Below are 27,683 nucleotides of genomic sequence, written 5' to 3' on the forward strand. Positions count from 1 at the left end.
CTGAATCCAGAGCCAGTGTTCTATCCACTGTGCCACCCAGCTGCCCTGTAAAACACTTTTGAGGAGGAATAGGTAAAAAGAAGAGAGAGTAAATGTCATGGGAAGGGAGTGGGATGGAGGGAAATAGTTATGATGATTGATTATAATGGCAAAACATATGGTACCTACTTTGCTGGGCTTTTATGAAGAAAATTCTCTGTCAAGCTTAAGGTACTATATACAGGTTATAATGAACAGGATACTATCAGAAAAACCTGGAAAGACCTACATGAACTGAAGCAGAGTGAAATGTACTATATACAAAATAACAGCAATAGTGGGGGATGATCTGCTGGGAAGCATGTGGTTATTTTCAGCAAGGCAATGATCCAATATAACCCTGAAGGACTTATGAAGATTGCAGCCCATCTGCAGAGAAAGAACTGATAGTATCTGAAAACAGATAGAAACACATTTAAAATATTTTTTTCTTTTCCTCTGACAATTCCTTAATCTGAAGTTTTGGGGGTTTTGACTTTTTTCTCTCACAACTAGCTAATATGGGAATTTTTCCATGACTACTCATGTATAACTTATTTTGAATTGCTGGAGTTCTCATGGGTGGGGGTTGGGAATGGAGGGGGGAAGAGAAATTGGAACACAAAGTTTACAAAAATTGATGTTAAAATTTTGTTTTTACATATATTTTGGAAAATAAAATTCTATTTTAAAAAATGAAGAAAAAATCTTCTAAATTCAGAAAGAAATAAGAGGGCAAGCAATAGGACAGGGAAAAACACTTAATGGGGTGGGTAGGTTAAGGAATAAGAGGGCAAGATAGCAAGTAGAAGTAGAGGAGTGAGGAGAGATAGGGTAAATAGAGTTAGAAGGATAGTGAGGAAAAATAGGAAGGAGGAAAAAACACAAGTAAGTATAGCTTAGAATGTGAATACAATAAATTTACCCATAAAATGGAAATGAATAGCAGAGTAACAATTTGAATTCAACAATATGTTGCTTTCAGGAAACAATAAAAATGAGAGATACAAAGATAAAATAAAGAGCAGGAGTAGAATTTATTATGTAAAAACAAACAAAACAAAAAACAGGGGTAGTAACCATGATCTCAGACAAAGGTAAAGCTAAAAGAGAAAAATACAGAAAGTTCACTGTGTATCAGCAATATTATTCAATATTGTTTTAGGCAACCTGAGAATATGCCTGCCAAAAATGGAGTCAAGAACTATATGAACTCTCTATACAAATAAGGTCACATCTAAAAAAATCAGAGTAATATCTATTGTTCATGGGTAGGTAAAGTCGATATAATTTTAAAGATGACAATACCATTTCAATTAAATTACCAAAAAAAATTATCTTACTGAGTTAGAAAAAATAACAGCAAAGATCATTTGGAAGAACAAAGAAACAAGGGGGGAAGGGAAGTTGTAAAGGAAGGAGATTGAGCGGAATCAGACTTTAAACTATATTATAGCGGAAATGGCGGCGGCTGCGCCTGCGGCTCGGCTTCTTGCCTTATCCAGGCATGCTCTCGCATCTCCTTCTGTGGGTAGGTCATTGTCCAGACGGTTCTACCGAGGGGACAGCCCAGCAGATTCTCAGAAGGATATGCTTGAAATCCCCTTGCCTCCATGGGAAGAACGAACAGATGAACCGATTGAAACCAAGAGGGCTCGCCTGCTTTATGAGAGCAGGAAGAGAGGCATGCTGGAGAACTGCATCCTGCTCAGGTAGGGAAGCGGGAGCTCTTGGGCTGCTTCTCTGGCCAGAGGTGCAGGGACCTGTCCTTGATGGCCGGGACTGCTCAGCCCTTCAGCCCACGCAGCCCTCTGCAGTCCCTTCATTCCTCTTTTCCTTTAGCCTCTTTGCCAAGGAGAATCTGCACCACATGACAGAGCGGCAGCTGAACCTCTATGACCGGCTGATCAACGAACCCAGTAACGACTGGGATATCTTCTACTGGGCTACAGACGCAAAGCCAGCACCGGAGATCTTTGAGAATGATGTCCTGGTGATGCTGAGAGACTTTGCCAAGAACAAGAATAAAGAGCAAAGGTTGCGGGCCCCGGATCTTGAGTACCTCTTTGAGAAACCAACCTGAACTTTATTTCGGCTTGGCCTGGCCTGGCCTACCCCGCCCTGCCCCAAGGGCAGGAGCCTGAAGGGACAAAGAATGAAATCCTGACCTGTTGATCTGGGTTGTAGAAGGTGCCATTGCTCAGAGCATGTCACCCACTCCTGCATCCCTTCTCATAAAAGAACTCCTTGCGTCTCAGCTTGCACAGCCTCATTGCTAGTTTCTCTCCTCATCCGCTTGGTCTGGCCCTCCTCTCTAGACCCCAGAATACAACCCAGAAGCTCATTCTAATGGGAGGTGAAGCAGACTCATCGTGTTGGCCCATGGGGAGCCCAGAGCCCAGGGGATTCATGTCCAGCCCTAGTCTTGGTTTAAGCACATTCTTGAGTTCGACTTCCAAGAAGTTAGAATAATTCTGCTTCCAAAAAAAAAACAAAACTATATTATAAGGTGAGAGCATTGTTAAAGTATAAAATGGATAATTTTGATCATTTAAATTAAATTTTTCTTATATAAATAAAACTAACATAGCCAAGAATAGAAGGAATGCAGACAATTGGGTAACATTTTCACAGACAATCTCTCATATAGGATGTGATTGGGTGGGAATATTGTGGTGGTGTAGGAAGTGATGAGCTGGTTGGTCTAGAAAACCATGGAAAGATTTGGACTTGTGAAGGAAGATATTATCCACCTTCAGAGAAACAGATGACAGGTGGAAATAAGCATAGTATGGTCTAACATATATGTGTATGAGGATGTGCGTGTATATGTGCGTGTTTATAGATATTTATGTATATGTGTACATATGTGTATATGTATGTATATTGTGTGTGTGTATATCCATGTTTAATTGTAGCCTTCTTGGGGGAGGCAGAGAATAAAGTAAAAAGTGCACAGCAGAGAACAAAAGAAAAGTGAAAAGGAAGCAAAGAAGAGCTGCATAGCTTGGGAAACAATGTGTAGGGGCAGCTAGGTGGCGCAGTGGATAGAGCACAGGCCCTGGATTCAGGAGTACCTGAGTTCAAATCTGGCCTCAGACACTTAACACTTACTAGCTGTGTGACCCTGGGCAAGTCACTTAACCCCCATTGCCCTGCAAAAAACTTAAAAACAAAAAACAAAAACAAACAAAACAAAAAAACCAATGTGTAGTATTTGTTATAAAGGTTTTCTTGAAATGGAAATTTAGTGTTTTATATTTAATTCTCTCCTAGGTTCTTCTGTGTACATGGCAATGTTCTTTTTTTTTTCTTTTCTTATTTTGTACTTAAAATTAAAATGAATAAAAATTTTAAAAAGAAGAAAACAGAATGTAAAAACCAACTCCCCAAAGACTATATGATCGTGGGAATAAGATTAGGGGTGCAGTGAAGATTGCCCTTAGTCTTACTTCTGGATTAAGTGTTCTCCCCTGCTCCTTCTTCCCATTTATCCGAGCCACCCTCTGAAGAGTCTTCACAGCCACATGAAGTTTGTTATGGATGATTAGCCAGCAAGCAGATTCTTGGAGAACCCTGATACAGAAACGAGAGAAAGGAAAAGCCCTGAGGATGGGACCCAAATAAAGCAAGACAGCCCTGTCCCTAAATCAGCTAGAGATGGTTAATCAGTTGTCCTCCTTCATTCTCGAAGAGGACCAAAGTGACATCACCATGTTAGAGTCAAGTTACAGTGGGTTCAACTGTGGGTCATCAGACCAATATGAGCTCAGAATGTTCTACCACAGGTCAAGTACAGACTATGAGCTAGAATGACTGCATGAGCTGATGCAAAGTGAAATGTACTGTATAGAAAATAACAGCAATATTGTGAGATGATCTGCTGTGAATGACTTGGTTATTTTCAGCAATGCAATGATCCAAGACAACTCTGAAGGTTTATGAAAAATGCAGTCCATCTACATAGAGAGAACTGATGGTATCTGAATACAAATTGAAGCACAATTTTTTTTCTGTTAGTTCCTTTATCTGAAGTTTTGTTTTTGTCTGTTTTCTTTCACAACCTGGCTAATGTGGAAATGTTTTTCATGACTGCTTATGTATAGCTTATATTGAATTGCTTGAGTTCTGGGTGGGTGGGGGGATTGGGGAGGAAGGGAGAAAGAGAATTTGGAACGCAAAAATTTGGGGGAGGAGTCAAGATGGTGGAGGAAAGGCAGTAAGCTCTTGGAATTCACAATACAATCACTCCAAAAAACTTCCAACTAATGCCATATGACAATTTCTGAAGCAGCAGAACACAAAGGTTTTTTTTTAATTGATGTCAAAATTTGTATTTTACATGTAATTTTGGAAAATATAATTCTAAATGTAAAAAAAAAAAAGTTGATACCAACAGTGAGCTTTGAAAGAAACTAAGAGCTCTAAGAGTCAGACTCCCAAGATTGTCCTGGAACTATAGCAGCTCAATGTTCCCAAGAGCCCAGGGCTTAAGGTTAACGACCCTTTAGAGTCCTCCTAAGAATCACATGGTGTACAAAAAAGTTTATTAAAGGCAATGGTGGAGAAATAAATCAATGGGAGTATTGACTGGGCCTGATCTGGGACACATTAAATATTCATTGATTCTTAACTATGTATGAAACCCATTTGGACCTGACCAAGCAATCCTGTGGAGCTCTCATGGCCTCTGAGGCAGGACCAGCCCTCTTGGGGCCTGATGCCAGCATCCCATATTACAAAGCAGAAACTTCTCTATACAGCACAGAGTGAGCAAGGAGAAGGGTTTAGGACTGCAGAGCAGCTTTGCAAAGCAGCCTTTCTCATTGCCACAAACCCCTACTTGGCAGCCTCTATCCCTTTACCCCTAGGCTTTTAACCAATTGTCTCTCTGTCCTGCTTACATACAGGCTATAAAGAAGAATGATCCCAAATGGGACTGAAGTGGAAAATTGCAACCAGTTCCATTCTCGGACCAGGTAGGCCCACCCAGACAGCACCATCTGTCCAACAGAGAAGGCATAGCTATTACAAGTGTGCACCATCATCCGCGTCTTGAGAGGTGTCCACTCCAAGGCTAAAGGAAAAGAAAAAAAAATGAGACTGTGAGGAATGTGGAAAGAATGAAGCAGTAAAATTAACAAGAATCCCGCCCAAATTAGATGTCAGCCAATGGTTTAACAAGAAACATTTCCATTTCAATAGAGTGACTTCCTTTGCCAAAACTTGCCGGTTCCTTGCCTGACCAGGCTCACAACACTCATTCAGGTTTGCTCCGCTCCAGGATTTTGACTTCCTATATAAGTACTCACTTAGGCAGAGGCAGGTGAGAGTGATTCCTGCTAAAGAGGCTCCATTGAGGAAAATCAATGTGGCATAAGCAGCAAAGGTGGGTGCAAAGGCTGCAAAGATACCAACAGTGGTGGCCATCAGAGAGGACCACAACAGCATCGTCCTTCGACCAAACCTAACCACAAAGAAAAAAACTTGTTATCACTGACAAAGCTTTTGCTGCTTCTTACCCACCCATCCCCTGCTTTCCCCTGCTTTGTTTTTACTCTTGGGCTACTGTCTCCACTCAGTCCTGCCCCATTTAGAAATTGATTCATCTCTCTCTTTGGTAAAGAAAACACTAAGAATAAGGCTGTCTCCTTCCTTTTCCCTAATCGGGAATGCATCATGTGGGAGGTTTTCAGAAACCAGAGCTGGTAAATACCACTGCTAACATCCTAGCCATCAATAGCCCCTACCCAAAAGTACCTCTATTATTTATGACTGACAAGTCACCATTTGAGATTCAGTCCTTTTGTCCCTTGCTATAAGGCAAATATATTAGGGAAAAGTTGATATAAAAGGCTTTTTTCAGACCTTATTGAAAATTAATGTGTATCAATTGATGCATCAAATGCAAATGATGGGGCAGCTAGATGGAGCAATGGATAAAGCACTGGCCCTGGATTCAGGAGGACTTGAGTTCAAATCCAGCCTCAAACACTTGACACTAGCTATGTGACCCTGGGCAAGTCACTTAACCCCCATTGCCCCGCCCCCCAAAAAATGTAAATGATGATCAATTGAGAACAGATTAATTGGATTGAATCTTTTAGACTAGGAAATATTAACATCTTGATAGAGTTTGTGTTTTGCTCTCCCTCAAAGATTTCTTTCAGTCTTTTTGGCAAGCTCTTAAATTAGCTCATTTCTGGGGTATTTAAGTCAGTTTACCTTCCAGGAAATGAGAAGATTAAGATTAATCCTATATCATTTACTTATTTTTTTGTTTGTTTTTTGTTTTGTTTTTGCAGGACAATGAGGGTTAAGTGACTTGCCCAGGGTCACACAGCTAGTTAAGTGTCTGAGGCTGGATTTGAATTCAGGTCCTCCTGAATCCAAGGCCAGTGCTTTATCCACTACACCACCTAGCTGCCCCATCATTTACTTATTGATCCTGTTTACAATCAATTGCTTTTGTCCTGTAACTACTTAAGTAATAGTTGTCTCTGAATTTAGTTAAAACTTCAACTGGCCTGTAATGAGTTAAGTTTAAAAATCCAAGTCTTCTTGCCTCAAGGAATTTCACTGACCTTGGGGAATGTGTGTGAAAACAAGGGAGTCAAACCTAATATCTTTTTTGTGTGTGGGGGGCAGTGGGGGTTAAGTGACTTGCCCAGGGTCACACAGCTAGTAAGTGTCAAGTGTCTGAGGTCGGATTTGAACTCAGCTGCTCCTTAATCCAGGGCTGGTGCTTTATCCACTGTGCCACCTAGCTGCCCCTCTTTTTTGTTTTTTAATTTTATTTTTAATTCATGGAATAAAACAAGCATTTCCATAACATAGCACACAAAAAAAGATAATTGTGCATGAAACTGCCAATCTACCATACACAATTGCTATTCTCTTCAACTCTACAACAAAATTATTACGTACATTTTTATCTTTTTTTTCCTTCCCTGCCTCCTGCCCTAGAGATGGCTACTGTTAGAAACAAATAGCATATGTGTATATGCATACATATAAACACACATACATTTGTGTATCTGGACATGCACGTTTGCACATACATGTGTGTATGTGTATACAAATACATACATCTGTCTGTATATGTGTCCAATTATTCTATACCTGCTTCTAATGATCAGTTCTTTCTCTGAATGCAGATAGCATCTTTCTTCATGTGTCCTTTATGTTTACTTTGGATATTTATAATAGACAAAATAACTTTGCTCAAAGTCATTCTTAAAACAATATTGTTGTTATCGTATACAATGTTCTCTTGGTTCTGCTCATTTAATTCTGCATTATTTTGTGCAAGTCTTTCCACATTTTTCTAAAATTGAGCTCATCATTTCTTTTTTTGTTTGTTTGTTTTTGGTTTTTGTGGGGCAATGGGGGTTAAGTGACTTGCCCAGGGTCACACAGCTAGTAAGTGTCAAGGGTCTGAGGTCAGATTTGAACTCAGGTCCTCCTGAATCCAGGGCCTGTGCTTTATCCACTGCACCACCTAGCTGCCCCCAAGCTCACCATTTCTTATACAGAGTAGTATTCCATCATAACCATATACCACAACTTGTTCAATCATTCCCCAGTTCATGAACATCTTGGCAGTTTCCAGTTCTTTGCCACCACAAAGAGAGCTGCTATAAACATTTTTAGAACATATAGTTTCTTTTCCTTTTTCCCTAATCATCTTTGGAAATAGACCAAGTAGTAATTGGCCTAATATCTCTACAACCAAGCTATCCTTCAAGGATATCTATTGACTGTCCAAAAGTCTGGGCTGCTATTCCACACCTGGGCTTCTTAGTCTCATGAGAAAAGGAGGGTCGTTACCAAACTCCCCACCAATCATGTCGTTCCCTGTGCCTCAGCTTTGTGACCAGTTATTTTGTACTCAATCACATGACATTCCCTACCCTGTTCTATTCTTTGTTCCGTCCCCTCCAAAACCTATAAAAAGGAAGCTATCCATCTGCTTGGGGTCTTTGGCATTAATGGAAGCAAGCCACTGACTTGTTATTGGCAGGCAGCATGCCCCTAATAATAAATGTTATCTTGCCCAGAATGTTGCCTCAGTTTACCCTTTTGTTAAATGATAATTGTGACAGAGACAAGGTAAATAATAAGCAATTTAAGCATGTATGTGTATGTATGCTAAGGAACTAAATGATGCATATGTGTATATGTGTATGTATGGAATGTATGCATGTGTGACCAAATGGAATTCAGTCCTACATCTAGTAGCAAAGGAAAAATTCACAGCATCAATAAGTCTCTGGAATATGGGAGAGTTAGAGCTTCTTCAAGGAGGGACTTGCTGCCAATTCTTAGCTGAGAGGTTCTTAAGCCTCCTCACAAACCTTACTTTTGTTCTGCACATTTGAAATTCACTCTAGGTCCTTCCCTCAAACATTTGATTGAATGGCAAGAGAGCAGAATCAACCAGCCACCTGGTTCCCACTGTGATTGGGACCCAAATGACACTACCTTGGACAGAGTAAGAACCTACACCACACAGTGGAGTGATACTAGACATTTTCCTTCCTGGACCTCTGGTTTGTCTGTGGCCCACATAGGGATCATGACAGTCCAGATTGTAACCTGTTGTATGCAGTCAACAGTGGTCATACTGGAAAGCAATGATCAAGCCAGTTTGAGGGAGGAAACAGCCAGAGTGCAATCCAACGGCTTCTGAAAGGTACCACCCAGAAACAGTGTGAGATTCTCTCATTGAGCAGCAAAAAGAAAGCTGAAGGGGCAGCTAGATGGCACAGTGGATAGAGCACCGGCCCTGGAGTCAGGACTACCTGAGTTCAAATCCGGCCTCAGACACTTAATACTTACTAGCTGTGTGACCCTGGGCAGGTCACTTGGCCCCAATTGCCTCACTAAAAAAACAAAAAACAAAAACAAAAAGAAAGCTGAAAATTCCGCAGTTCTGCCTCCTATGGGATTTTGCTTTGAGTTACCCTTATTTTAGAAGCTTGCAAAAATCTGTCACTATTTCATTCCAAATGTCCTTTTTCATTCATTGGCAAACTATCTGCACCTGAGTCCTTTACTTACCTGTCAGAGAGCATGCCAAAAACAATACTTCCTGCTTGCTGTCCTCCCATGAATATTGTCTGAATTAGTGATTTCAGTGACTTCCGTTCACACACAAGATTCCACTAAGAGAAAGGGGGGAATTAAGAGGGAGGGGGAGGGAGAAAAAATGAGAATGTGTCCCCATGTGAAAAGCCTGACAGACTAGAATACCTAACCATTTATTAGATTTGGAACAAATTTAGTCATGCAAAATTTAATAGAGAGTAATGTAAAATCTTATGCTTTATCTTTACAAGGCAAATGGAAGGAAAGTTTGGCTAGATGGCAATTCATCTGAAAAAAGATCTGAGAATTTCAGTGAACTCCAAGATCAATAGAACACCATGAAATGATCGCCCCAAATAGTGAATGTCATCTTAGATTATATTAAGAATCATGGAATCAATGACCAAACAAGAGATAGAGTATATTATAAAATGCAAAATGGATGATTTTGGTTACAATAAATTAAAAAGGTTTTGTACAAACAGAAGCAATGCATCCAAAATTAGAAGGGAGGCAGAAAGCTGAGAAACAATTTTTATGGCCAGTACTTCTGATAAAGGCCTCATTTCTAAAATATATTGGGAACTAAATCAAATTTATAAGAATCCAAGTCATTCCCCAATTGAGAAATGGTCAAAGGATATGAACAGGCAGTTTTCTGATGAAGAAACCAAAGCTATCTTTGCAAAGAGATGCAAAGAGATACAAATTAAAACAACTCTGAGGTACCACCGGACACCAATCAGATTGGCTAAAATTACAAAAAAGGAAAATAATAAATGTTGGAGAAGATGTGGGAAAATTGGAACACTAATGCATTGTTGGTGGAGCTGTGAACTGATCCAACCATTCTGAAGAGCAATATGGAATTATGCCCAAAGGGCAATAAAGCTGTGCATACCCTTTGACCAAGCAATACCACTTTTGGGTCTTTTTCCCAAAGAAATCATGGAAAGGGGAAAGGGACCCACATGTACAAAAATATTTATAGCTGCTCTTTATGTGGTGGCAAGGAATTGGAAGTTGAGGGGATGCCCGTCAATTGGAAAATGGCTGGACAAGTTGTGGTATATAAATACAATGGAATATTATTGTGCTGTAAGAAACGATGAGCAGGAGTTCAGAGAAGCCTGGAGGGTCTTGCGTGGGCTGATGATGAGTGAAATGAGCAGAACCAGAAGAACATTGTACACAGTATCATCAACATTGAGTGTTGATCTACTGTGATGGACTATATTCTTCTCACCAATGCAATGGCACAGAAGAGTTCCAGGGAACTCATGATAGAAGAGGATCTCCAAATCCAGGAAAAAAAAAAAAAGAACTGTGGAGTAGATGCTGAATGAACCATACTATTTCTTTTGTTTTTGATGCTGTTGTTTTTCTATTTTGAGGTTTTTCGTCATTGCTCTGATTTTTCTCTTATAACATGACTAATGCAGAAATAGGATTAATGTTATTATGTGTATATATATATATATATATATATATATATATATATATATATATATATATAAAACACATATCAGATTACCTGCTGTCTAGGGGAGGGAGGGAGAAAAATCTGAAATTGGAAAGCTTATATAAACAAAAGTTCAGAGCTATCTTTAAATAGAACGGGAAAAAAATAAAATACTTACTTTATTAATTTAAAAAAAAAAAGGATCATAGAATCAAAAAAGGCGGAGGGGGGGGGGAAGCTAGGTGGCTCAGTGGATAAAGCACCGGCCCTGGATTCAGGAGGACCTTAATTCAAATCCAGCCTCAGACACTTACTAGCTATGTGACCCTGGGCAAGTCACTTAACCCCAACTGCCCTACTATAAAAAAAAAAAAAGAATTATGGAATCCTTGGGGCAGCTAGGTGGCGCAGTGGATAGAGCACTTGCCCTGGAGTCAGGAAGACCTCAGTTCAAATCTGGCCTCAGACACTTGACATGTACTAGCTGTGTGACCCTGGGCAAGTCACTTAACCTCAATTGCCTCACACACACACACACACACACACACACACACAAGAATCATGGAATCCAAAGTGAAAGAAACATTAGAGATCATATACTCCAACTGTTACACTTTACAAATGAGGAACCGATAGAGTTGGGGACCTAGAGCCAAGCAAGTAGGATGGCATGTCAGTATGTGTGCTTCTACCAGCAGAATCTGACGCTCTAGAGGCCTAAAAGAACCAACTGGCCCCGACTTAAGATGGACCCCGATTCAAGTAAAGGAGTATTGTGCACAGGGTCTACCCTCTACTTGTTTGTCAAGAGATAATTGTCTTTTCGTATCCTTTGGTCCTTTATGCATTATGGCCTGGAAATGACCTCTGTAAACCAGGGTCTTCCAAACTCTGGACTCACAAGAACCAGGTTCTATTTGAGGAGCTTGACCACAAAAGATCAGTTTCTCTTTTTGGTTTATTACACCCCTTATTATGCCCAGAGCTTATTTGGAAAATCTCCAAATTCAGTACATCTTTGGTGGCCACAAATATAAAAACTATGTATACAAGCATCCAAGGGAACAAAGATATGTTGGAGAGAGGATAACCTTTATTTCACCCATTGAAAAAGAACCCACATGAACTGATAAACAGATATAAAGCATATGTGTGTGTGTGCGTACAGGATGCACAGACATAGACATACTCATGATTATCAATTAGGGCTTTTTTAATGCAATAAACATTTTTATTTATAGTTTGGGGTTCCAATTTTTATCCCTCCTTCCCTTCCTCCCCTCCTCCCTCCCTGAGGCAGCAAGCAATCAGATGTGGGTTATACATGTATGATTATGTAAAACATGACCATATTTGTCATTTTGTACAAGAAAACTTGATTAAAAGAAAAAAATGAAAGTGAAAAATAGCATGCTTTGGTCTGTTCCATCAATATCAGTTCTTTCTTTGGAGGTAGATAGTATGTTTCATCAATAGTCCTTTGGGAATATTTATAGCTGCTCTTTACGTGGTAGGAAGGAATTGGAAGTTGAGGGGGTGCCCATCCATTGGGGAATGGCTGGACAAGGTGTGGTATATGAATACAATGGAATACTATTGTGCTGTAAGAAATGATGAGCAGGAGGAGTTCAGAGAAACCTGGAGGGTCTTATGTGAGCTGATGATGAGTGAGATGAGCAGAACCAGAAGAACATTGTACACAGTATCATCAACATTGAGTGTTGACCTACTGTGATGGACTATATTCTTCTCACCAATGCAATGGTACAGAAGAGTTCCAGGGAACTCATGATAGAAGAGAATCTCCAAATCCAAGAAAAAAAAAAAGAACTGTGGAGTATAGATGCTGATTGAACCATACTATTTCTTTTGTTTTGGGTGCTGGTTTTTTTTTTCTATTTTGAGGTTTTGCATTACTGCTCTGATTTTTTCTCTTATAACAGGATTAATGCAGAAATAGGATTAATGTTATTATGTGTATATATATGTGTGTGTGTATAGATATATATATATCTATATGTATATGTATATAGATATATAGATATAACCTATATCAGATTACCTGCTGTCTAGGGGAAGGGGGAGGGAGGGGAGGGAGGGAGAAAAATCTGAAATTGGAAAGCTTGTATAAACAAAAGTTGAGAACTATCTTTACATGTAACGGAAAAAATAAAATACCTTATATGTTAAAAAAAAATCAAGGCAAATACTAAGTATTTTTCTCTTGTCATTACATTCAATGCGGTGCGATACAAATTTTCCTTGTTTAATATAATTAATGTCTTTTATGCCATATTTTCTGTAAAATGAGCTTCAATTAAATAAAACATCATTTGCACTTAAAAAAAAATAGTCCTTTGGGATTGCCTTGGATCATTGTATTGTTGAGAAAAGTCAAGTCATTCACAGTTCTTCATCAAACAATATTGCTGTCTCTGTGCATAATGTTCTCTTGGTTCTGCTCACTTCACTATACATCAGTTCATACAAGTCTTACCAGGCCTTTTTGAAGTCATCTTGCTTGTCATTTCTTATAGCCCAATAACCCTAATTACCAATTAGTTCCCTTCAAAAGGGAACTTAATTAAGGCTTGTCAGAAAGACATTTCAACATGGAAAGGGGAAAGGGACCCACATGTACAAAAATATTTATAGATGCTCTTTACGTGGTGGCAAGGAATTGGAAGTTGAGGGGGTGCCCATCAATTGGGGAATGGCTGGACAAGTTGTGGTATATGAATACAATGGAATACTATTGTGCTGTAAGAAACAATGAGCAGGAGGAGTTCAGAGAAACCTGGAGGCTCTTGCATGGACTGATGATGAGTGAGATGAGCAGAACCAGAACATTGTACCCAGTTATCATGAACATTGAGTGTTGACCTACTGTGATGGACTATATTCTTCTCACCAATGCAATGGTACAGAAGAGTTCCAGGGACTCATGATGGAAGAGGATCTCCAAATCCAAGAAAAAAAAAGAACTGTGGAGTATAGATGCCGAATGGACCATACTATTTCTTTTGTTTTTGATGCTGTTGTTTTTTTCTATTTTGAGGTTTTTCATCATTGCTCTGATTTTTTTCTCTTATAACATGATTAATGCAGAAATAGGATTAATGTTATTATGTGTGTGTATATATATATAACCTATATCAGATTACCTGCTGTCTAGGAGAGGGAGGGAAAAAAATCAGAAATTGTAAGGCTTGTATAAACAAAAGTTGAGAACTATCTTTACATGTAACAGAAAAAAATAAAATACTTTATTAATTTAAAAAAAAAAGACATTTCAACATTCAAATGGATCTGTCCAAATAACTTAAACAGTGGGGAGCAAAGCAATTCTAATTGCCCAGTTTACTTTAACCCTCTACTGTTACCCAGAGGTAGCCATGGAGTGAGCTATTTCTTCTTTTTCCAAGAGTCTCCTTTCTCCAGAATAGGGGTCCTTCCGCCTGAGGAAGCCTGTCCCACTCTTGTGCCACCCCAGTTGGGCATCCCAATCTTCTGCCTTGCTGCCTCTCTCACTCCTTCACTGATTCTGATGCGGCCCTTTCACTTTCAGGGTGATGTTGGGTCCCTAGATCTCTCCCAACACCACTAGCAGCGCCTTCTGGTCATTGGTGATCATTGATGATCCCAGAGCCAATCTATCTGGCCTGGGACCCCAGAGAACATGAGACTTTTCCTTTCGTCAAACTTACATTTGTCTTAGGACAAGTCAGATTCAATGAGAGGGAAGAGAAAGATTCAATGGGGAGCTCAGGGTGGTGACAAGCAGCAGGAGGACAGGAGAAGATGGAGTCAGGGCAGTGGCATGTCCAGGACAGGTACCTTAAGGGGATCTCCTTGCATTGGAGGACCAGGGACACACAAAGGGAGGACAATGGCGAACATTTATGTAGCCCTTGTAAGGGGTACAAAGTATGTTCTGGCATCTTATTTTTATTTTTATTTTGCCCTGTGTAATTTAAGATTCTAAATGTGGATTCTAATCTGTTCCCCCAATTTTGGGGGAAACTGACTGAAATCACTGATAAAACGAGTTTAGGTTTTTAAGGGTTTATTGAAAAATAGAAAGAAAAAGATTGAGAACAGAATTCCAACAGCCTGGCATTCCTATCTTTCCTTAAATTTCCTGTGAAGTCCTCTGCCGCCACCACCACCATCAAGTCAGGAACCCAAAAGAGAGCGAGAGCTCTCCGCACAGGCTCTCTTTCCTCCTTCCTGTCTCCTCCCAGAAAATAGGAGGCTCCTCAAGTTGATTGGCTGGTAGCCTTGATAGACAGCACCCATGAGCAAACGTCATTTCCTGACGCCAAGGAAAAGCCACATGGCCTTGCCCTCTGAGGCATTTTCCTCATGGCGGAGCTTTCCCACAGCAAGTATCCAGTAGGTGGCATCATTCCAATCATTACAGCCCTTAACAAACACCCCTGAAAAAGAGAGAGCATTCCCAAGTATGGAATAAGAAGGCTTGTACATGAAACCATGAATCTCTATCATGTACAACTTGCTTTTTTTTTTTAATTAATAAAGTATTTTATTTTTTTCCATTACATGTAAAGATAGTCCTCAACTTTTGTTTATACAAGCTTTACAATTTCAGATTTTTCTCCCTCCCTCTCCTAGACAGCAGGTAATCTGATATAGGTTTTATATATATATATATATATATATATATATATATATATATATATATATATATATACACACACACACATAATAACATTAATCCTATTTCTGCATTAGTCATGTTATAAGAGAAAAAATCAGAGCAATGATGAAAAACCTCAAAATAGAAAAAAACAACAGCATCAAAAACAAAAGAAATAGTATGGTTCATTCAGCATCTATACTCCGCAGTTACAACTTGCTTTTTAAAAGTATACAATAGATCTGACACAACACATTCAGAGAGTTAAAATAAATAAACAAATGAATGAATGAATGAATACATACTGTAACGATTGGAATGATGCCACCTGCTGGATACTTACTGTAGAAGAGTTCTGCCCATGAAGCGAAGGTCTTTGAGGGCAAGACCAGGAGCCTTTTCTTTGGCGGGAGGAAGTGACACGGACTAGTGGGAGGAGGAAGGAAGAGACTGGCGCTGACTCTGGGGCTCTTTCCTCTGGACTCTGGTGGAGAGCGGAGCTAGAAATGTGCTCTCCCTTTAATAGATAGGAATCTAGGCCTTTTTCTCTCTCTCTTTACCAAATTCTTATTCTCCTTAATAAATGCTTAAAAATCTAACTCTTGCTAAAGCTTATAATTTATTGGCGACCACTCATTAAATATTTTAGACAGACTAGCTAGAATTTTAGCCCTTAACAATACATACATACATACATAATGAGTGGATGAATAAATAAATAAATAAAAGTAAACAAAAAATAAACAAACAAACAGAATGGTGGTGCTAAGCTTTTCTGCCATCATGGATCACTTTGGCAATCTAGTGAAGCTAACAGATCCCTTTTCGGAATAATGTTTTTAAGAAATTGAAGGAAATAATTTCAGTTAGAGGAGAGTGAAAATTAAAATATAGCTTTTTCCCATCCAAAGTCATGGACCCCACACTCCCCCTAAAATCTACCAATGAACCTTTTGTGAGTCCTCAAACCCATTTCCATTTGCTTGCTCTGGCTCATCTCTGAATATTGGAATGAACTAGTAAAGGGAGAAGGGATTCCTTCTCTGCTCTCTTTTTACCTGCAAACTCTGAGGAATGGGTCTGAGGTCTCTATTTGTTCTCTCTCTCTCTTTTTTTTTTTTGCATGGGGCAATGAGGGTTAAGTGACTTGCCCAGGGTCACATGGCAAGTAAGTGTCAAGTGTCTGAAGCCGGATTTGAACTCAGGCCTTCCTGAATCCAGGGCCGATGCTTTATCCACTGCACCACCTAGCTACTATTTGTTCTCTTTTGTTTGGCCTTTTCAGTTTCAGGTGTAGGCAATAATCTCCACCAGACCCAAAAGGGAGCTATGGTGACCTTAGAGCCAAGATCCCAGATGGTATTGTTTGGAGCAAACTGCCTCAGTTTACCCAAATAACTCGAGGAGACCACCAAGTCAAGCAGAGACAGATTTATTACATCCTCATGAGGACGGGCAAAACCCAATTACACATTGAAGTCTTGCAAAGATATGCCCAATCCTCTAGGTTTTTATAGTAATCTTGAAAAGGACTGTCCCCACGTACACCTAGGGTGGATGAGCTCACAATCTAACATCCAATCCTGTCTCACCCAGGGTGCGTGTTCAGCTCGTGATCAATGTATGAAGACATGCATACGTGTTCCAGGAACAAGGGGGAAAAGGGGAGGGGGAACAAGGTCAAACCAAAGGAAAAGGAAACAGGGGAGTGAGAGTCAGATGTTTCACATCTCACAGTTCCCACTGACTCCCCTCTCCAGGCCCCTGTCTCTAAAGATAAGGATGACAGGGTTAAAATTTATCTTCGGTTCTGTTGGGAAGAAAAGAATAATCCATTGTTGGGACCCTAGGGTCAAGGGGATTCTGCTCTGAGAAAAAGAGACAATGTCACTTAACATCTGGTCTCAACTCAATGGCTGCATCCTGTGCCGAGCCCCGTGCTTTCATCTTGAGTCCCGAGTATTGAATTGGTGGGCAAACTCCCTGACCCACTGACTGGGGTTCTGACACATGATGGATTGCAGACAAAACTAATATGTAGCTGACAAGTGGGGAGACTGAGCAGAAGTAAAAATACTGTTAATTGGCAATAAAATTTAAAGGAGACAGGGAGAATTTGACAAGCAATAAACTTCTAAACAAACTATACTGGGGCAGGGCTGGGTACCTTCCAAACCCCATCCTCAGAGTTTAATCTGACTCAAATCCATAATCATATCATACAGTATGTTGCAGCGAGCCAGCCTGGCAAGAAAGCCCTGAGAAGCCAGGGTGCCTGGCCTTGGAAATGGGACTTGTTATACAGGAACTGATTTAATCTATGAACCTAATCCCTTTCTCGCCATTCACATTCACAGTTGCAGGGGCAGCTAGGTGGCTCAGTGGATGAAGCACTGGCCCTGGATTCAGGAGGACCTGAGTTCAAATCCAGAAGTCACTTAACCCTCATGGCCCAAGAAAAAAAAAATTAAGAGCAATGGGTAGCCAAGTGGTGTATGACATTCTGCTCCCATGGTACACTACCTTTCTACCAACGGAAGGAAGATATGTTTGTCTATTGTTCCAGACCATTATGGGTGTATCATTTGCTCAGAATTTGGCTTCTTCTTAGTGATCTTTTAAATTATAATGTTACAATCACCGTGTATGTTGTTCCTTTGGTTCTGTCTACTTCACTCTGCCTTGGTTCAAGCAAATTTTATGGTTTGGGGGGGGCAGCTAGGTGATGCAGTGGATAAAGCAAAGCACCAGCCCTGGATTCAGGAGGACCTGAGTTCAAATCCAGCCTCAGACACTTGACACTTACTAGCTATGTGACCCTGGCCAAGTCACTTAACCCCCATTGCCCCACAAAAAAAAAAAAAATCTGGTTTGGGTTTTGTTTGGCTTTGGTAAATACTGAACCTGTGTACAAAGACAAAAGCCTCTGAAAATCGACAGTAGTGGATATGCCGGAAGGAAATTAACGTTCTTGCTCTGAGGAAATATGGCCCAAGGTGGTCAGGGTTATGTTAGTAAAGAAAAACAATCATTCACTTGCCCTATATGTCATGTCTTATACATTCAGACACAGTGGGAATCTTTTTTTTTCTTTTCTTTTTTTTTTTGCGGGGCAATAGGGGTTAAGTGACTTGCCCAGGGTCACACAGCTAGTAAGTGTCAAGTGTCTGAGGCAGGATTTGAACTCAGGTACTCCTGACTCCAGGGCCGGTGCTTTATCCACTGTGCTATCTAGCCGCCCCTCCACAGTGGGAATCTTTGATGATAAGAATACAATGTGCTATCAGGACCATTCCAAGATTCCCAAAAATAGGACCACAGAAAACCCACATATGATACCTAACCAGCCTACCTGGCACTTCCAAGTTGGCTCACTTCCTTCCCTGGAACTCTCCAAGAACTTTAACATGCATATATCCCCAAAGCAGCAAACATGTGTGGATTTAAAAAATGAATACTTCAACTTATTATGTCCCTAGGCACTAACATCCACTCAGGTCATGAATTCACTCACATGCATGAGAACATAGAATCACAGGATCTCTGAGCTAGAAGGGACCTCAGAAACTGACACAGGAATCCCCTTTCCAACAGTCTTGGGAAGTGTTCATCCAGTAACACATATAGAGGCAATTATAGCCACGTAGCCTAAATACTAAGTTCAGCTTGGTCCACTGCAAGTCACACAATTCTTAGTGAGCCCTCTCTGCTCCATAGATTTCTTTCCAATCACCAGTTTACTTTGGTCCTGGCATAGGTTTTTCCACCTGCCTCACAGAGAAATCTGGCTCTTCTTTCTAGTTATACTCCAATCCCATTCCTGATACAGGCTGATCATTTGTTCTTGGCCAACAGAGGAGCAATATGGCTCCTAGTCCCCACCATTTGTCTCCTAAAGAATCAGCCTCATTTAATCCCATGTGTATGTCTTACTCATCTTTGTTTCATGGTTTGGGGCATAGAACATACATTCCTTTGTGGAAAGGAGAACAGTTTATGACCAAACAGGAGATAGAGAATATTATGAAATGCAAAATGGATGATTTTAATAACATTAAATCAAAAAGGTTTTGTACAAACAGAAGCAATGCATCCAAAATTAGAAGGGAGGCAGAAAGCTGGGAAACAATTTTTATAGTCAGTGTTTCTGACAAAGGCCTCATTTCTAAAATATATTGAGAACTAAATCAAATTTGTAAGAATCCAAGTCATTCCCCAATTGAGAAAGATATGAACAGGCAGTTTTCTGATGAAGAAATCAAAACTATCTATTGTCATATGAAAAAAATGCTCTAAATCACTATTGATTAGAGAAATGCAAATTAAAACAACTCTGAGGTACCACCTGATACCTATCAGATTGGCTAATATGAAAAAAAGGAAAATAGAAGAAGCTGTTGGAGAATCTGTGGAAAAATTGGAACACTAATGCATTGTTGGTGGAGCTGTGAACCGATCCAACCATTCTGGAGAGCAATTTGGAACTACACCCAAAGGACTATAAAACTGTGCATACCCTTTGACCAAGCAATACCACCACTAGGTCTTTTTCCCAAAGAGATCATAAAAAAGGGAAAAGGACCCACATGTACAAAAATATTTATAGCTGCTCTTTTTGTGGTGGCAAAGAATTGGAAATTGAGGGAATGCCCATCAATTAGGGAATGGCTGAAAAAGTTGTGATATATGAATGTAATGGAATACTATTGTGCTGTAAGAAACAATGAGCAGGCAGATTTCAGAGAAACCTGGAAGGACTTACTGGAACCGATGCTGAGTGAAGTGAGCAGAACCAGGAGAACATTGTACACAGTATCAACAACATTGTGTGTTGATCGACTGTGATGGGCTTGACTCTTCTCAGCAATACAATGGTCCAACATAGTTCCAAAGGACTCATGATGGAAAATGCTCTCCAAATCCAGAAAATAAAAAAACACAAAACTGTGGAATCTAGATGCCAATTTAACCATGCTCTCTCTATTTTTTGTGTTGTTTTTCTTTTTTGAGGTTTTTTGGTTTTGCTCTGATTCTTCTTGCAACAGCATGACTAATGCAGAAATATGTTTAATGTGATTGTACATATATAACCTATATTGGATTGCTAGCTGTCTTGGGGAGGGGGAAGGGAGGGAGAAAAAATTGAAACTAGAAATCTCATAAAAACAAATATTACAAACTATCTCTACATGTAACTGGAAAATAATAAAATACTTTTTTTTTTTTTAGTGAGGCAATTGGGGTTAAGTGACTTGCCCAGGGTCACACAGCTAGTAAGTGTTAAATGTCTGAGGCCGGATTTGAACATAGGTACTCCTGACTCCAGGGCTGGTGCTCTATCCACTGCGCCACCTCGCTGCCCCAATAAAATACTTTTGAGGGAAAAAACACACATTCCTGAACAAGTAAGATCAAACAAGAAAAACCAAGTAGATGAAGGATATCCATTGCCTCAACTATGAAAAACAGTTGCAGAGGCAACCTACCGTGCTTGGTCATGAGCATTTTATAATTTGGATAGACTCTACTAATGGAGAGAATGAGGCTAAGATCAGGCCAGGATGAAGGAGTGAGCTTCAGGGTCTTTGGAAAACTCTGAAGTGTTTTTCATGGACCTAAGTGTCTCCCTAAAACAACGGCCCTTCTTTCTAATGCAATATGTTTGGGGTATTCATTGGGTCATGGGGCTAGACCTCTGAGAGCTCTCAGAAGCCATCTAGTCCAACCTCTTCATGTTAGAGTTCTGAAAATTGAGGCCCAGAGAGCTTACATGACCTTGCCCAGGGTCCTACAGATAGTGAGAAGCAGGTCTCACTCAGGTTGTATGACTCCAAAGGGGAAAGGAACAAATATTTATTAAATACCTAACCTTGCTGAGCCTCAGTTTTCTGATTTATGAAATGGGTACATTCAATATCTGTAGCACTCACTTCAAATGAGATGTCTATACAGCCCTATAGAAATGTCAGTTCTTATTGACAATGTCCTTGTTACTAATCACCCTAATCCTAAAAGTATTTTATGTTTAATGTTCAACACACAGAGTCCATCAGACATGATACAAAACATTCAGAGGACTTCATACTATCTTTGAGAAATTGTCGCTCTGCCAGACTTTCTCATTGCAGCTGGGCTCACCTAGGGATGGAGAAGAGAGTCACTCACATTAGAAAGTTAATGCAGGGGGCAGCTAGGGGGCACGGTGGATAAAGCACTGGCCCTGGATTCAGGAGGACCTGAGTCCAGATTCAGACACTTGACACTTACTAACTGTGTGACCCTGGGCAAGTCACTTAACCCTCATTGCCCTGCAAAACAAAAAGAAAGTTAATTCAGACTAAAAGCAATTTGCCAGAAGTCTCTAAAATTCCTTGTCCTGCTTTTCCTGGGAAAGGCGGAGAGTCATTTTAGAGTATTATTTGCAAGGTCCAAGGGGAAAGAGGAGAATGGAGAATTTGGCAAAATCGCCACTCATTCACATCTGACTTTCTACTGACCTCAATAACAATGGAAGAAAGGAAAACATTCTGGTCATAGACCCATCCATCCAGGCAGCCCTCAGTTTCCAGCTTCAGCTCCTCTGTGGCATTGTGATTCAGAAGATGCCACTGAGGTTCAGTGAACCTGAGGCATCTTTCTGGCTTCCCTTCCTTGTCCATGGGAATAGACACTTTCAGCAGGTCCCCATTCCTATCATCTCCCAGAGAGAGAGACTCAGCACCCGTCTGGTTCTGGAACCAGCAATGGTGCTCTGGCACCCCTGCAGCAAAGTTCTGTTGGAAATTGTGGCAGGCCAACAGGACTCCACAAAGAAAGGTCAATATAATCTGCATGACCTGGTAGTATCCCATGCCCCCAATGGTGCCAAGTAACTCAGAAAATCCCATCCTGATTCTGCACACCTCTGGAAGTAGTCAGTTACAACTTCAGTCTCTTAGACTGACTGCCTCCTACCCCTAATTTGATCTTAGTAAACAGCCCTTTGGCATTTTGCTTGACCTCATCATGGTTACAACTTGGAATTGGGAAACTGAGTGCAAACATAACTTATACATGCACTGGTCTAGATCTGAACCTGCAATATCTCTGAGGTATGCCTTGTATATCTTAAACACCAGGCCCTTATAAGAGATAGTTGTTTCAAGATCTTTTTTCCAATTGACAGCTTTGTTTTTGTATTAATTTTGTTCTTACAAAAGCTTTTAAATTTCATATAATTGGATTTTTATCTTTTATTTTTTATAATTGCTTCTTTCCCTTTTTAGGTTAATAATTCTCCCCCTAGTTGTTCCTGTCAAGATGGCTAAATGCCTGGGAAGCAGGACTCCTACCTCATTCCCACCCTTCCCCAACTTCAGCAAAACCCTAAAGTTTGCCCTACATAGAATAATGAGCATCTTTAAAATACTATCAACAGGGGCAGCTAGGTGGCACAGTGGATAAAGCACTGGCCCTGGATTCAGGAGGACCTGAGTTCAAATCTGACCTCAGACACTTGACACTTACTAGCTGTGTGACCCTGAGAAAGTCACTTAACCCTCATTATCCCACAAAAATAATAACAATAATAATAATAATAATAAAAAATACTATCAACAAAGATTGAAATAAAAATGAAAAAGTCAGAGACTTTAAGATGGGAGAAGCTGGAGAGACAAAAGAGATGTACACAAACTCAAACAATTCACACCAGCTACAAAGCACAAATACACATCAGCCTCTCATTATACAAAGAACTGGGTCAAATTAGTTGGTGAAAGTGGGGGGGGGTGCAGCTAGGTGGCTCAGTGGATAAAGCACCAGCCCTAGATTCAGGAAGACCTGAATTCAAATCCAGCCTCAGACACTTGACCCTGGGCAAGTCACTTAACCCTCACTGCCCCACAAAAACAAAAACAAATAAACAAAAAACACCAAATTAGTTGGTAAGATCAAGGAAGATGAAAAGAACAAAAAGTTGGAAAGAAGCGCAGCTTAACTCAGGGTTAGCCAGGTATGGCTTCCATCCAATTATCCCCAGGTAGGTACTTAGTCAGTTTCTCATTCTCATCCAAATCAAACAATACTAAGTCAATCAGGTGGGGCCCCTGGGCATCTGCCAAATTCCATTATTTTATCACAAATCCAGAAAAAAAAGAACTGTGGAATCTGGATGGCACAATGGCTAAACAAACTGTGGTATATGATTGTGATGGAATAGTACAGTGCTGTAAGAAATTATGAACTGGTTGATTTTAGAAAAACATAGGAGGGGGATAAAGCACTAGCCCTTGATTCAGGAGGACCTGAGTTCAAATCCAACCTCACTCAGACACTTGACATTTACTAGCTGTGTGACCCTGGGCAAGTCACTTAACCCTCATTGCCTCACCAGAAAAGAAAAAAAACTATGGGGGGACTTACATGAAATAATGAAGAGTGAAATGAGCAGAACCAAGGGAACATTGTACACAGTAACTGCAATATTGTTCCAAGAACAACTGTGAGCAAACAAGTAATTTTGAAACACAAAGGACCTATGAAGGAAGGTACTACCCACATTTAGAGGAAGAAATGATAAATAGATGTATAGTGTGGTTTTACATGCATATACATATTTGTGTCGAATGGTAGCCTTCTCTAGGGGTGGGATGGGAAGGGTGGGAGAAAAAAAAGTGCACAGCAGGAAATGAAAGAAAACAAGGAAGCACAGAGATGCAGGGTAGCCATGTATAATGTTTATTATATAAATATTACATATGTAATAATACATAATACTCCACAATATAAAACTATGACAGTTTTTCAAAAACACAAACAATATAAAATGGGGAAAAAAGTAAAAATAATTAATGTTCTATCTTCTCCTTTAAATTACTCTCTCTCTCATCATTGATTGTGTTCTTGTACTGCCACCCACATACCCATCCCTTGTCTTTTGCTCCTTCTAATCATTTGCAGTCTGAGAAATAAGACAAGAAACAAGATGGAAGGAGGAGGAAGTGTCCCCACACATGGTCACTTAGTAAATATTTTCTGGTTGTCATGATGAATTTTAGGATGAATGGATGCTCTGGATTGGGGGGGGCAGGGTTCAAGATAAAGTGAATGGCTTGTGTTGACGAGGTTTCTGACATGGCTGACCTGGCACCTTCCTTAAAATGGAATCTCTGAGAGGAACTGACCAATCAGAAGAGGGAGATAAAGGAAGCCACAAATTGTACAGGCTAAATACAGGAAAGGGGGCTGCTGGGGAATATAGGAAAAGAAGTTCTGAAAATGAGGAGGGGAACTCAGAGAGGAATAAAGGAGCACCCTGGATGGCCAGTGTGGGTAGCTGAGAAAGCTAAAGCAAGTCCATTTTGTCTGCAAGTTCCTGACCCTGCTTTTGTTGCAGCCCCATCCCTGTCTGCAACCTTCCTTTCTGCTGAAACAGCAAGAACAACCCTATCTTGCGGGGGTGTGTGGGGGGGGGGGGGAATTATAAGCAAGAGCTAAGAGGAAGGAGAACCTCTCCTGTTCTGAGCCCCCAGTAATGGCCCTGTCCAATCTGCCAGACAGGAGGGGCTCACTTACTGGCAAATTCAATAAACCCTCATTGGTTCCTACATTTTTGGTCTGAGGTTTGGGTTTGGTTCTGGTTCTGGCTTATTCTGGCACCAACACTTTTACCTACACCAAGAAAGAAAGGTCTTGTCACCAAAGTCCTGTGGTTCCACCTGGTATAACTTATATTGAATTACTTGAGTTCTTAAGGGGGGTGGGGAGGGAGGGAGGAAGAGAATTTGGAACACAAAGTTTTAAAAATCAATGTGGGGGGGCAGCTAGGTGGCACAGTGGATAAAGCACTGGCCTTGGATTCAGAAGGACCTGAGTTCAAATCCAACCTCAGACACTTGACACAGCCAGCTGTGTGACCCTGGGCAAGTCACTTAACTCTATTGTCCTGCAAAAAAAAAAAATCAATGTGAAAATTTCTTTATACATGTAACTTGGTGAAAAATCTAAATAAATAAATAAAGTGGCTCCACCTCAGAAATAATCATTTTGTCAGCAGAAGTGACTGAAGATGAGGTCTGATCATCTGCTTTGCTGCTTTACCCTAAGGACTATGGGATCTTTCCATCTGACTTGCTGCAGAAACCTTCCACATACAATGTCTCTCTGAGTGGAACAGGAGCCCCTTCTCACTGTTCTGCTGGCATCCTCAGTGCTTGGCAGAGTGCTTTGCACACAGTAAGCACTTAATAAATGGTTTTTCATTCATGCATGCATTTTAGTCTGTGGTAAAAAGTTTTAACAGTCGGTTAGATAATGGAGAGACGCCAGTTTTTTTTTAGGACCACCATTTTGGGGAGGAGACCGACAGCATGAGCTATGCACACCAGTCCGCCTGCGACACACGCCAGATTGCCTGCTGAGCACTCGACTTCCGGGGTGCGAGCTTAAAAGGCAAGGAGAGAACAGAAGTGGGGCCTTTTTTCCTGCTCCGCTGGTCTCCTGGCTGCGCTGCACAGACAGACGGGGACTGGAGTTTGACTCCGCCCAGCTCTCGGTTAACAGCACTCCTTGACTCGGTCTCTCTCCCCAAAGGTGACCTTCGGCTTTTGGTGAGTTTTACACGGAATATAGACTAAGCCTAGACTTAAGACGATTTGTATTGTATTTATACTTTCCTATCCTTCTAATCAACATCACCTTGTGACTACCATACAATAAAAGCTCTATCTAGAAAACCATTTACTCGTCTGGGAGATAAATTAAGGGAAAGGTTAAGTACGGGAGCTTTATGATCTAATGTCCAATTTGAATCTCACAAGTCTGTGGCCCAGTGCTCAGCATGTAATAAACTCTTAATAAAGCTTGTTAAATGGATTTAGACACAATGGAACGTTGCCTGATCAGATAGGAAAGCTCAAATTACCAAATTTCTCGGTAAACATTAGAGCAGCAGCAACCCTAGGAGGTACACAGGCAACATGTTTAGGGGTGTGTGTGGTGCCTCCATGACTGGCAGGAGTCTTGACTTCTGCAGTTATGAAAGAACCTCCATAGCCTACATCTGGGAGAGCTAAGGCAAAGTTAATGCCAGGCCTGGGAAGAAAAGGAACCTGGGCTGCACCCACAGTGCAACCTCCAGGGGCCAGGAAATGGTTCTGGATGGAGAGAATTCGGTTTTGTTTTCTGACACTAGCATCATATTGGTTTGAGTCATGGGGAAACCAGCTGGTTCAGCCAGGCAGAGATTTCCTGAGGAAAAACCACTGGCGTCTTCAGCACCTGACTCTGGTCACATATTGATCAGCGGGGCTCTTAGCAAATGGAGAAATTTCTCACTAGCTGATAGCACAGTGCCTGGCACATAGTAGGTGCTTACTCAATGTTTATTGATTGACTGACTAATCGATTTGCCTGGCAAGGATAGTGACTCCCAGATGGGAATAAACCGTTACATGATATTTCTCTTTCTTTGTTTCTTGGTGTCAGAATCAGAGTTGGAAGGAACCTCAGAGGCATCAAGTCCAACCCGTGTCCATCAAATGAATCCCCTCCACATTGTAACTGACAAGTGGCTGAGCAGCCTCTGCTTGGGGGCTTCCTGAGGCAGCTGGTCCAGCTTTGGGGACGGCTTGAAGTGGGAGCCAAGGGCTTCCCAACATCCCTTCTTTTTTGGGGGGGGGGGGTGAGGCAGTTGGGGTTAAGTGACTTGCCCAGGGTCACACAGCTAGTAAGTGTCAAGTGTCTGAGGCTGGATTTGAACTCAGGTCCTCCTGAATCCAGGGCCAGTGCTCTATCCACTGCACCACCTAGCTGCCCCCCCAACATCCCTTCTAAGCTTGACTCTTGGCAAGTCCTGTCCATTGTTCTGCCTTCTGAGGCAGAGCAGAACCAGCTGCCTCCCTCTTCCACAAGAGAAACTCTCGAGTACTCAAGGTTCACTGCCACATGCCCCCAAGCCTTCTCTCCTCCTGCTGATTCTCATATAAGAGATCCTTCACCAGCCCAACTGCCCTCCTCTGGACATGCCCTAGCCCATCAACACCTTTCCCCAGCTGTGGTGCCCAGAACTGAACAGGACGCCCCAGAAACAAACAGGCTGCTCCCCAAAACAAGAGTCTACCTTTTCCGTGCCACTGTTCAGCTGTGGCCCTATGTGGATTCAAATCCTGAAACACTGGCATCTCTGGAGAAGCAAAATGGGATTTTAACACATAACCATTAGTAATGTATGTGCAAGATGTAACATAGAAGATCACGTGGGTAACACGCAATCAGGGAAGAAGGAACTTGGCAAGTGTCATGACAAGTATTAGAGGGAGAAGGGGGATCAGACTGGTATTTCTTGGCACCAGGGTGAAGAACTGAGACCATGGAACAGGAATGATAGGGAAGCAGCCTTAGACTGCAGAGAAGGCAAAACTGCCTAACATGTAGCGCTTTGCATTAAGGGAGTGGGCTGCCTCGGGAGATGGT

At 41.0% G+C, this 27,683-nt stretch overlaps 2 protein-coding genes across 2 annotated transcripts in view; one reads left to right on the forward strand and one right to left on the reverse strand.

Annotated features, from left to right (window-relative positions):
• The window catches only part of LOC122731790 (solute carrier family 22 member 20-like), a 39,654-nt gene extending 17,573 nt beyond the window's left edge, over positions 1 to 22,081 (reverse strand). Inside the window, exons 1-5 of the mRNA XM_043972064.1 lie at positions 21,728 to 22,081; positions 9,082 to 9,185; positions 5,331 to 5,485; positions 4,894 to 5,095; positions 3,471 to 3,597 (exon numbers count right to left, since the gene is read on the reverse strand). Of these exons, the coding sequence (XP_043827999.1) occupies positions 3,471 to 3,597; positions 4,894 to 5,095; positions 5,331 to 5,485; positions 9,082 to 9,185; positions 21,728 to 22,081 (942 nt within the window). The remainder of the gene's footprint in view (positions 1 to 3,470; positions 3,598 to 4,893; positions 5,096 to 5,330; positions 5,486 to 9,081; positions 9,186 to 21,727) is intronic.
• Positions 1,474 to 2,275, forward strand: LOC122731360 (succinate dehydrogenase assembly factor 2, mitochondrial-like). The gene is made up of 2 exons (XM_043971408.1): positions 1,474 to 1,730; positions 1,861 to 2,275. Exons 1-2 carry the CDS (start codon positions 1,480 to 1,482, stop codon positions 2,099 to 2,101), a joined length of 492 nt encoding a protein of 163 aa, XP_043827343.1. The 5' UTR covers positions 1,474 to 1,479; the 3' UTR covers positions 2,102 to 2,275.
• Positions 22,082 to 27,683: the final 5,602 nt, after the last annotated feature.

This window comes from Dromiciops gliroides, chromosome 6 (assembly GCF_019393635.1).
Source record: "Dromiciops gliroides isolate mDroGli1 chromosome 6, mDroGli1.pri, whole genome shotgun sequence".
NCBI lineage: Eukaryota > Metazoa > Chordata > Mammalia > Microbiotheria > Microbiotheriidae > Dromiciops > Dromiciops gliroides.

What these genes read in the sequence shown, in the direction of transcription:
- LOC122731360 (XM_043971408.1), top strand. Translation starts at nt 1,480, where the DNA reads ATGGCGGCGGCTGCGCCTGCGGCTCGGCTTCTTGCCTTATCCAGGCAT. An exon ending in GAGAACTGCATCCTGCTCAG is followed by an intron (nt 1,731 to 1,860) that starts GTAGGGAAGCGG and finishes CTTTTCCTTTAG; the next exon opens with CCTCTTTGCCAAGGAGAATC.